General features: G+C 34.7%; 1 protein-coding gene across 1 annotated transcript; it reads left to right on the top strand.

Moving 5' to 3' along the window:
- Positions 1–262: 262 nt before the first annotated feature.
- On the top strand, positions 263–10,467 carry LOC130722898 (amino acid transporter AVT1C-like). Its single transcript, XM_057573782.1, has 13 exons — positions 263–418; positions 1,108–1,307; positions 2,031–2,341; positions 3,888–4,102; positions 4,234–4,257; positions 5,665–5,845; positions 7,116–7,338; positions 7,456–7,591; positions 7,871–7,894; positions 8,394–8,535; positions 8,854–8,897; positions 8,985–9,047; positions 9,763–10,467. Exons 2-13 carry the CDS (start codon positions 1,129–1,131, stop codon positions 9,859–9,861), a joined length of 1,641 nt encoding a protein of 546 aa, XP_057429765.1. The 5' UTR covers positions 263–418; positions 1,108–1,128; the 3' UTR covers positions 9,862–10,467.
- Positions 10,468–12,461: the final 1,994 nt, after the last annotated feature.

Raw genomic sequence — 12,461 nt, 5'->3', positions numbered from 1 at the left:
TTTTTTCAACTGGGAGATCTCAACCATTAATTTTTTTCCCTCTAAGTATAATACAGTATTAATATATAAAATAGTTAAATATTTTTAATGACAATATCATAAACTGCAAAGCCTTACTAATTATCCTCACCCCTCATTAAGTAACTACACTAATTGGGGGTTGACCCAACATTTTCCTTAAAAAAATGGATGTAAGGTAAATAGGTTGTATGAGTGAGTGTCTCATGGGAAAATCGTACGGTCAAGATTTGTTTTCTACACATTCGCATGTTCTGGCAGATAGGATATATATATTAAACTAGTACACTATAACCCGAGTTTCTTGCTAATGTTCACGTCTCAGAGTTCAGAAGTGCAGAGAAGAAAGAAAACACAGTGCATGTAACAGAGACGATTGAAGTGACAGAAAGAAACAAAGGTCTTTTCCCTTTCTCTGTTTTGTTTTCTTTCATTTTCACTCTCATCCATTCTCACCCGAAATTTCACAAGCCAGAACAGAGGAAAATCAAAAACCACACACGATCACGAATCATGGAAGCTTATTTATTGTTTCTGATTGATCTGAACAATCTTTCGCTTGCTTTGGTTTTTTTGTTTTTCTCGCTAACCAAACAAGGTCTAAGATTCTCATGCATGAAAATGATACTTGAAACTTGTCTCATTACTTTTCTTTTATGTTTATTGTACAGGGCTGTTAGATTCTGATCTTTCTCACATTTAGACAAAAGATTTTGAATTTTAATTCATTATGGTCTTGCCCACGTAGTTTGCATTTTTTTCAGAATGTAAAATGTGAAGAATTGGACAACCTTTTCTTTTTGTAATGCCACTTACTTGTAGTGAATTTTGATTTTGATTCAAAAGAGACCGAACCCAGATTTTAAATTTATTGTGTGATTTTGATTCAAATGGAGGTTTTTAATTCATGAGAATAAATCTGAGGCTTGAAAATTGCTGTATGATGATCTCATTTGCAAAAAGCCAGATCTTCTTCTGAGATTCATTTTTTTGATTTGTGATTCGTGGCTATATAGCTTATGAGATGATTTTTTGAATGTGAATTGTTTGAATCTTACTGAGAAATAATGAGGAGGTTTTTTTTTGCAGAGAGGTAAAGGTTGAAATAAGATGAATAACTCTGTTTCAGATCAAGGTTTCTTCATTGAAAGCGATGATGAAGATACGGATAAGGAGATGAGCAAAGAAGAAAATGATGGAAATGATTCAGATTATTTCCATGACTCCAATGACAACCTGGTTCAGAGGAAACCCAGTTCTTACAGCATAGCATGGCCTCAAAGTTACAGGTCAGTTCATCCTTCTGTTCTGTTTCAATTCCTGTGTTTCTGACAAGTTCTTTGTTCTGGCATCATGAACACTGTGTTCATGTTCATCAATTGATTTTTTTTGTAAATAGTTTATAGGACACCGTTTTTGCTTATTTTGGGTGAATGTTTAATTTATTATGAACTTTTGTGACTGAATGATGAAAAAAGAGAATCTGTCTTTCTGTCATTGTCTGGATGTTTAAAAATTACTCCAACCTTGCATGTTGAATTTCGACTTTTTTTTTTCATATCTTCTTCTGCTGATTGCATAAAGTAGGGTGAGAAAGATGTCTGATATGCCACTAGAGATCAGTGTCCCCATGTGTTAATAGCATGCTTGAATCAACTTATATTACTCCAGAATCAATTATGGCACTCAGAAGCTACTCAAAGCTAACATGCTTGGTTTCACGTTGAAATGTTCTAGAACCACTTTTGTTTAGAATTTACAAGTCTTAGTACATATTTGGATACACGTCTACTCGCTTTTGTGAGAGGAGAATTGATTCTTGAAGACTTGAACGGGAATCCAGACATGCACTTTTCTTCGAAATAAACGTGTCTTGGATTCTGTGTAAATCTTAAAACCAAACATGAATAAAACCTTCTTCACATAATTTATTTTGAGTTTAGAATCAATTGAGAAGCATTAAATGCATCAACCTGAATTAATTCTTATTCTCAATGCAATTATTGTTGCAGGCAATCCATTGATCTATATGGTAGCGTGCCATCACCAAACATAGGATTTTTGGGCACCCCATCATTGTCGAATTTAGGCAGTTCTTTTCTTTCTTCATCCTTAACAAGGAGGCACACTCAAGACTTCTTGCCATCACAACAGAAGCCTCTGTTACCACCGACGGCGGTAGAGGAGCAATATCGACGTAGCTCTCAGGCGTTGCTCCCTCCCCTTCCATCTAGGAAGCCTTCCATTAGGAAGGATGTTTCCAAGGTTTCTCATGAAGTTCAAATTCCTGGCCAATGCACTTTTGGACAAGCTGTGCTTAATGGTAAGTACTGGAACCTTGGCTCACAATTGATACTGATTTGTTGTTGTGGAATGTTTATTATTTGGAAAAATAACAAATGGAAGAAGGAGAAATTAATAGTGAGGCAATATTTGCATAAGGTTTAAAATTGCGGTTATGATCGTGGCGGATGTAGTTATATCACAATCTTTGAAATTATGGAAATTTGTTGATAAATTCAGTCATCACCAAAGTTTTAAGTTGCGGTCCGTAACCGCAATACGATTAGAATATCAAGGTTTTTCGAGTTCTGGCAGTGTATTGTGACCGCAATTGTGGCAGCATAAGCTGCATTTGTCCGCAATTTCCTGCAATATCAAGGATTCAGATACAATTGCAATCACGACCTCAACCGCAATTTAAAATCATGCCCATCATTATGGTCACAGTTCAATTGTTGAAAATTCAAAACATTAGTATTACAGCCGTAATTGCAATTGTGGATCATAATTTAAAACATTTCTATGAAGTAATGAATAGGAAGCAAGATAACTGTTAGATTATATACGATTTATATTTTGATGAATTGGATTATGTATGGATTTTCTTATCTGGAAGTTGTGATTCTTAACTGGCATAGTTGGCCTTGTTCCTCTAGTTTAGTAAGAAACTTACGGCATAAGTTAAAGGATTGATGGTATTTTTCCAAATCCGGCTAGATTGTGCCAATAAAAAGATCAAAGAAAATTGTTTCAGGCATGTTATCTTCATTTCCTATGCATTATTTATCATTATGATTGTCAGGGAACTATTGTTGTCCTTACTTGAAATAATGCACCTCAGTTAATAAAATATGCCTAAATTAAAGGAACTATTATTGTCCTTACTTGAAATAATGCACCTCACTGGATAAAATATGGCAAGTTGCCAACAAATAGTGGGTATGTGTATAATCATGGAAAATGTCTGTTTCCTGCAACATGTGATCTTGGTCCAGTTACCACATTACAAACTCAAATATCAAGCTTCCTTCTGACTGAAGGGACCACATTACATATCATATATATCTTATTTTAGTCCTTCTTATGGTTTTAAATTGCAATAGGGTCACAGTTTCTTTGTGAATTTGTGTGAAACTGTAAACACATGAGTCTGATATGATTACAATTACAGTCGCGAAGCACTTGTTGAGCCTCGAAAAAACCTTGACATTGAAGCCGCAATTTGGATTCATGGTTTTGGTAGGAATATATCATCTCTACAAAAACCAGTTGAATACTATGGTACCATGAAATGAATATTTTGTTGAATTATGTACCCATGAAGGACAAAACTGAGTGTGAATCAATGCATATTTGAATGTTCACAACTACTACGGATTTTGTTGGCACAAATGAAGATTTCTTATTGGTGAGCCCGTTTAGATACAGGCTTATTGGAGCTTATCTATAAGAAAATGTACTGAATAAACTCCAACAAATGCTTTTTGGTTTACACCCAAACAAGTCACCGACTTTCCTAGAAGCATAATTTATTAAGTGGTGGTAAAATATTGGCTAATGCCTTATTCTTGTTTTGAAATTTGCAGGCATAAATGCCCTTTGTGGAATAGGAATCCTTTCAACCCCTTATGCCCTTAGAGAAGGTGGATGGGCTTCACTTTCAATCTTGTTAGTATTTGCTGTTTTCTCATTTTATACCGGGTTGCTCTTGCGGCATTGTTTGGATAGTGAACCTGGGCTTGAGACATACCCTGACATTGGCCAAGCTGCTTTTGGTACTACTGGGCGTGTTATCATCTCAGTAAGTCTTCAACTTCAATTTTATTTGAGCATGTTTCAATATATATTTTTCCGATTAAAATAGTTAATTTTAAAGTATTATATCTAACCTCTTTTACCATTGGTTTTCAATTTTGTTTTATTATGATGCAGATAATATTGTACATGGAATTATATGTAAGTACATCATGCCTTTGCTCGTGAATATTCCTTCTTTTGTCTTTTGGTCAACAGTATTGGTTTGCAGATAGGTTGATGAGAGGTTACAAACTTGGGTTCTAGTTTTGCTTAGTTCCTTCTTTGTGCTGTGTTTGGTTTGAGAGAAATTGCAAAGAGATAGGAATGACTCACCTTGTTTGGTTTGAAAGGGTGATGAAAGAGAGTAAAAAAAGAATTTAGTCATGTTCACACATTTCCACTCAACACCTCTAATGAAATATAGGAACATATAGAGAGAGAAATGAGTGATATGATCTGTGATGTAATAGAATCAGTAGAGAGATAGGAAGAAAAACATGGTAGAAATGGACAACCTTGTGAAGATAACATTTTTGCGAAATGAATTGTAAGTGTAAACATATCACAAGTCGGAAAAAAAAATAGGATCCACACATTTTTTACAATAATAATTCGTTCACACCTACACGGCTACACCCAATGAGAGAGATAGGAATAAGAGGCAAATTAATGAGATATGATAAGTGATGTGAAATGAAAAGAAGAGAAAAAACAAAAATTAAGTAGAATTGATATGGAAGATAAAGTGTGGTGTGAATATATCATAATCTCATTTTTTATTGTCTTCCCAAATTGAGAAGAAATAAAACAGAGATGAGACATTTCAATTATACCCATAAAAATTAATTATAAAACAGAGATGTATTATTATCATTTTAATTATATATTAATAAAATTAAAGCAATGTAAAAAAACTTCTAGATTTTTTTTTTACATTTTTAATAAGAAATATTAATAGAGGGGAAATTAATACTTTCTGTTCAACAAAATTTCCTTTTTTTATTGCGTCCAATTTATATAATATAGTTCTGTTGTGTAGCTGAGAGATACAAGACAAAAGAAGAAAAATGATAAGGATCTTGAATAATAAATTTTCTTCCCTTATTCATAATTCAAAATTAACCATATTTGTCCCCGTAGGATAGCTCAAGTGGTAGGAGCTGGGGGACATATGGGTTGGGTAGGGGGAGTTCCAGGGATCTATTCCTGGCGGGTGCAATTTATCTTTCCGATGTACCAAAAATTAACCATATTTCATCTACTTTCTTCTTCCAATGGCTCTTAGCCTTTCTTTTCCATCACATCACTAATCACATTTCATACATATTCTCTTATCTCTACTTCAAAAGGGAAAATATTCCCTTAGTGGGTGTTTCACCCCAATGAGGGTGTGCATTCATGGTTTTCGAAAAAAAATTCTCATTTTCTATCCTTCTATAAAATGCCTCCCAAATAAATGGAATGATTAGTTGCAAGTGAAAAAAAAACCTCCAAATTAAGAGAGAAATTTAGAGATTTTACATTCTTATAAAAATTGGTTCACATATTAAATAATTTCTCATGCAGGCTTGTTGCATTGAATACATAATCGTAGAGAGCGACAACTTGTCTACATTATTTCCTGATGCACACTTAAGTATTGGTGGAATTGAGCTGAATGCACACATTCTGTTTGCAATCTTGACCACCTTGGCTCTTCTGCCCACTGTTTGGCTCCGTGACATGCGTATACTGAGTTACATCTCAGGTAAATTATCTTCTTTGCAGCAAGTAAATGCTAGTTAGTCATTTTTTTACATATAAACCTTGTCAGATTAAGAAATATCATAGTAAGATTTGACAAAAGGAAAGCAATATATGAATTGATTGGTTTGTGTAAATGATAATAATACACAGTTACTCCTCCGTGGATGTAGGCATTTAGGCCGAGCCACGTTAAATATTTGCTTCATTTATGTTCCTCGTCTCATTACGGTCCCAACAACTACAAGTGGGTTGATGCGCCTGATGGCGGGTAATCGGGTGCTCATAGAGTTTTGCCTCGGCTAACGTCTATGGGATTTAGATTTTACATGTGTTGTTCCGCCTGATGGCACGTCGAAGGGTTGCTTTGCTGCTGGATTGGGCCATGTATGGGCGAGGATATCCCCAAGCCTGAAACCAGACAAAGAAGAATCATTACGGGACCGAGACATTCCCAACCCACATGAAATGACCCTGTTGTAACTGCTCCAGTAAGGGCTGCACCTTTTCTCCACTGATTGCACCCTCCTGGGTCATGCCTCCTGGAGGTGCTATACCCAATGGGCGCGCCTCTGCACCAGGGGTTATGCCCCTCTGATTCACACCCCTTGACTCTGCACCCGTAGGGTTGGTCGTAACCGTTGGGTGGCTCGCACCCCCTAGGTGTTGAGCGCTCTGCGGCTGCCGGTCCATAGCTGTTGCGTCTCTTGCTTGCTGTATGCGGGTGTAAACCATGGTTATGGGTGGCTTAACCTTATCAATCACACTCTGATTTGAGCATGGAAGTGTGTTCGATACCTCACCATTCTCCTTAGTGTCAACACAACAAGCAGTTCCAAGCTGTAGAGCATAGCATCCCACACACAACTCAGATAACCATAGAAATCAGTTAGGTTTCATATAATAGCCAAAGTAATATGAACATATCTAATCATTAAAAATTCATAATAGTTACAGACTTACATCAAATGAAAGATGGCAAATCATCAAAACCGAAAAACTACCTTCACCTTGAGAGCATTCCATACAAATATTTTGATTTTCTTTATCAATATTAATGCACAAAGAAAATGGTATTTGTGAATTTGGTTGTAGGTATGAATATGATCTATATTTATCTAACTTATTTTCTTTGCTCTATTTTTCTCTCTTATTGTATCTATTTTCTTTGTCAATAAATTATGGTTGAGTTTTGGCATTCAGAAATCACATATTATAGTGTTATCCTCTGTTTGGAAAGGCCACACTATAACCTATTAACAATGTTGTTCCAGCTTGTGGAGTTATTGCAACGATTTTAGTGGTTCTTTCCTTGTTCTGGGTTGGCTTGCTAGACAACGTTGACTTCGATCCCAAAGGAACAACAACACTCAATATTGCAACTTTTCCGGTTGCCATTGGTCTATATGGTTACTGTTATGCAGGACATGCTGTATTCCCAAACCTCTACACAGCCATGGCAAATCGAAACCAATTCCCTGCAGTCCTCTTGACATGGTAAACAAATCCCGACTTGTTTCTTTAGCCATTGACACACATAGTAATAAGTTTAGTTTCTTCAGCATTTTTGTTTCAAATCTACTCAATAAGGTGTACATTTTTTTTGCCATGTAGTTTTGCTATTTGTTCAACTATGTATTGTGCTGTAGCTGTTATGGGATACGGCATGTTTGGAGAATCAACACTCTCTCAGTTTACTCTTAATATGCCCCGAAACTTGGTAGCCTCAAAGATTGCTGTGTGGACTACGGTATACACTACTATGCTTATTTTACATTCTATTTCTGAAGATTTCTTCTCATGAACTATACTAAACCACATACTTTTTCTACTTGCACTTTCTCCATGCAATGTATTTTGGACAATAATCCGCAACTGGGGTACAAGTGGGATTTTCACCAAACTACTTGCTAGTAAAAATTTGTTAAGCAATTGGTTTGAGTTATTAATTCATAATATGTCATCATATTATCGATATCCTTGGTTATATAAATGGTTAATCGTATTATCATGTGCTTTTCTTGTGCAGGTGATTAATCCATTTACCAAATATCCTTTGTAACTGCCATATGAGTACATTTGTGCTTGTATACTTACCTACCCGTTTGTCTCTGCTTATTTTGTGAAATGATCACTTTGTTTTCAAATAAAGTAATCACTTATGTATTTTTTGAACTATTTGTATACGCTTTTGATAAAAAGCACAAATCTAATTATTTCTAAGCTATTTCTAGTTGCTTTTGGAATAATCAAATATTTCTAGTCAGTTATTTCTTGTAACTTTTTAAAGTGAAAAGCAAGCTTTATATTTGTGAACAAACATACGTTAATTTCTGCTTTTAGAAAATCTATTTTTTAAGCGGAAACAAAAGGGGCCATCATACTGTGCAGGAAAAGTCATTGGGCCAAAAATATGATCGTCTTCAATACTGAATATGCTAACATTATGGTGAAGGAAGTCATTAGGATAGAGGAAGTCATTAACTCTAATTCATTTGTACTACCCTTTGAAAGGTGAATACAGATGTTTCTTCTTAACTAGCACCACATATGCTTTGAGTCTATCTCCAGTTGCAATGTGTCTTGAGGAGCTGATACCATCAAACCATTCCAAATTTAACTTATATTCCATGGGCATCAGAACAGTTCTTGTAGTTTCTACACTACTTGTTGGTCTTTCAGTTCCCTTTTTCGGTGAGTCTTTCCTCTTCCTATGCATATATACTTGATCAATTTTAATATTATGTCAACTGAATGTGGAACTATATAAAATTCAAACAGATAAACGTGAAATATGGTCAGGATTATGCATGACTTTCAGATATTTAAGTGAATTTGTTGAACCAAGGTTTCTACCTGTTCCTCCACCCCACCTTTTCTTAGTCTATTACTCCTCTAGCGACAAACTTCATGAACTTATTTACTTTGGTAGATGATTTTAACCATTTTCTTAAAACAATGTTAGAATTGAGACTATGATTCAAGTGTTTTATTGAAGTAAGTTTGTGGCAGGTTTGGTGATGTCCTTGATTGGATCTTTACTCACAATGTTTGTTGTAAGTTCTCTTGAATTTATCTTTTTTCACTCCTACAGGTTCTAGCTATATATAAATTGAACTAATTAGATTCAACTTTGGATGCAGTCTTTGATTCTTCCCGCTGCTTGTTTCCTAAGCATAAGGGGTGGCAAAATCTCGCGCTTTCAGGTATGGTGATTACCTTTTCATAATAATGCTCGATGCAAGTCATAAATTTACTCGATTTTTATTGTTTCATATAACGAGCTTTTAGTATCCAAATGGCTAGAATATGAAACAACCTTCTAATGTTACATTACATCGATTTAGTCGTTCTAGATGAATGTAAAAACTTTTCAACTGCTACACCTTGAGCAAAGAGGGTCTTTTCATAATCGGAGACCAAGTTGGAGCTGTTACGATAGCCTAGCGCTTAGGGGTAGACCTCCCATAAAGAAGGTTTATGTGAGGCATCAGTAAGGCTTCAGCAGTTAACTGAATAACTAGGAAACTGTTAGTATAAATAAGATATTCAGGGAGCGATATAAGGAGGAGAGGGATCCTCCCTTATCTCTTTGACTCAAGATAGAGTTTCTTGACCTTTGGCAAACTCGGCCCCGATCACGACTTGGTCTTAGACTGGTCCGATGGGCCAAGCGGATTGAGCCAAGCATTCGGTCCGTAACAACTATGTACATATGAACCTAAATAAGAAAACGCATTTGAATCGTAACATAGAGTGTTGATAAGAATAAAACTGAAAACAGGATACAGTTGGATTACGTCGTAATGCTAGACAATCAAATACTTTTGTTATAGGATCAATTCATTTTCTAGCACTGCTAGTTTGATAATTATGATTGCCTCCAATACGACTCAACTTTTTTTTTCTATATTTCTACAGGTAGCACTTTGTACTACAATTATTATAGTAGGTACTGTATGTTGTGGTTTGGGATCATACTCAGCCATCTCGGAGATTATTAAGCAGTTGTTTGGATGAAGTTTTGTGCCTAAAATCCTGGAATGTGAGATGTCTGGCATTATGTAGCCAGAGTGCAATTCATCTACTGTTCTATATGTTTTTATTTCTCATCCCAAATTTTGGATCAATATTTCGCTCAGTGACAACCCCACTTGGCTACTGCCTACTGCTATTTGTGGGTTTCCTGGTTTTGTTACTCAAGTTTTGTCATATTTGAATACAGTCGGTTTGGTTATTCATACCAAGTGGCAGAGACCCAGTTTGAACATTTTGAGGAGAGATGACGAATTTTTTTGTTAAGGGAGAGTTTTGCCGTCTATAGTGATCCTATTTAACTCGAACATAATTGTCTCTGTGGAGGACCTTTGTGGTTCAAACCATTTTTTTATTAAGGGGATAATTTATAGAGTTTTGGAGAATGATCAAGAATCTTCAGTGACAATTTCAAGAGTCGCTAACTATGTAGCATTTATATGAGGAGTCGTTGAATGCATTTGTGCATTTGAGTAGGATTTTTGTGTAAGACCATAGTTTAATCAATCTTATCCCCTCCCCTCGCTCCTCTTGACAATTTCCTGGCTATCAATACATTGTTGCTACTCTTGTTAGGTGTAGCTTATACTATTTCCTTGATTTTGCTTTGTTTCTTTGCTCTTTCTTCATATTATATTTATGTAGAATAAAGACAGCATCTAGAAGTTAGAGCTTCATCCTCTCAGATGACATGCTAAAAAAAATTACTCCTTCCGTTTTAAAATACCTCTTCAAAATGTTACTCCTTCTGTTACTCAAAGTGCATGTCCATTTATTAAGCCCTCTGGTCCACTCCACTTATGTGCGGCTACATAGACCGAGCCTAAATGCACCAGGATGCTCCACATACAAGTTCTAACTTCTAACCCTCCTTACTAATGCTTCTTTCTCCACATATCTCCAATAAAAAACCCTTTGTCTACTGCCAAAGCAAGGAAAATATTTCTCTAATAATTGTATTGTATTCCTATCATATCCTTCTTTGAAACTTGTGAGAACCCAACTACCATTTCTATAGAATAGTAGTTCCTTCATTTCAAAATGATTGTTATTTAAGGTAATGTATTCAGTTTAAGAGTCATTTATTGATCGAAAATTTGATTAAAACACCATATTTAAAGTTGAGATATAGTAAAGAGAGAGAATGATAATTATTAAGGAATAAAGCCCCCAATTTTTTTTACTAAGCAAAAAAGGCCCCCTAAATTAAAAATTAATGAAATCTTATCTTAAATCAACCATGTCTCAACAAAGATTAAATGAACTAATTTTATTATCAATTGAAAAAGACATGTTAAATCAAATTGATTATGATAATTTTATAAATGATTTTACATCTCAAAAATGTCGAAAAATAAAATTTAAATAAAAAATTATTTTTACATAAAAAGTTTTAAAATAAAAAGTTTCACTTTAATATTCTCTTTAGACATCATTTACGGTGTATTTGGTAGGAGAGAGGTTGAGAAGAGATTGAGGGAAGAGAGAGAGATAGGAGAGAGGTTGATAAAGTACCTTTGTTTGGCAAGCATGCACCGTAGATAAGAGAGAGAGATAGAGGGTGAGATTTTTCACCTTTTTAAGTTCTTCGCGTTTTGCGAAGAGAAAGTGGTTGTTGGCTTTTCTTTTCCTATTCTGTGCAGACGTTACTTTTTTCTTTTTTTTCCTTTCTTGCAGTTTAGTGGCGGTTTTGAACCGCCACTATCTGCAATCTCTCAGCAAATTTTATGTTATTTGTATTTAAAAATGATTTTTTAATCAAAAGTTAACTTTTTCTCTCTCTTCCACCTCATTATTATTCATCTCTCTCTTCTTTATCTCTACCATACCAAACAACCTATAAATCCACTCTATTTCTCACATATTTCTCTCTACTCAACTTATCTCTTCTCTATCTCTCTCTTCTCTACCAAACAGAGCAAAAGCATTTTAGGATACAATATTTTTTTATATATATTCCTTTTCATACAATGAGATATTAGTAGCATAAAATAAACATCTAATGTTTCTAATCAAATGAATTATTTCAAATTTCATGAGTAATAATAAATGCATTTTTATTCCTTAAGCATATGAGTACCCATTGGGTCAAACCTAATCCTATTTTATGATGATTCATCTTAGTTAGATCCTAACTTTATAAAGTTATTTTGGATTTATGAATGAATTAGAGTCTATAAATTGACCCGATCAATATTTAGAGTTGAAATCAACCAAAACCCCTCCTAACTCATCCTTTATACACCTCAAATAAAAAAGAACCTACAAAGTATATATATTTTCTAATCACATTCTCTCTAGTTATCATATGCTCTCTTTCTCTCACTCCTATCATAATAGAAAGGAAGCATAACATAAAAAAAGGTATTAGAAGTATAAGCTTTTTTTCGTAAGCTATCCTCTATAGCTTATGAAAATAAGTTAAAAATAGTTTATGGTAGGCCACAAACACCATAAATCATTTGTGTAAGTTCTCTCAAACACTGACATAAACACTTATACTATAGATAAGCTCAAATAAACTCTTCTAAACGAGGTCTATATTGATATTGGTAAGAGTAGCATTGCAAAACTAACCGAACCAA

Source organism: Lotus japonicus, chromosome 6 (assembly GCF_012489685.1).
Source record: "Lotus japonicus ecotype B-129 chromosome 6, LjGifu_v1.2".
In the NCBI taxonomy this organism is placed as follows: domain Eukaryota; kingdom Viridiplantae; phylum Streptophyta; class Magnoliopsida; order Fabales; family Fabaceae; genus Lotus; species Lotus japonicus.
This window is presented reverse-complemented; position numbering and strand designations above follow the sequence as displayed.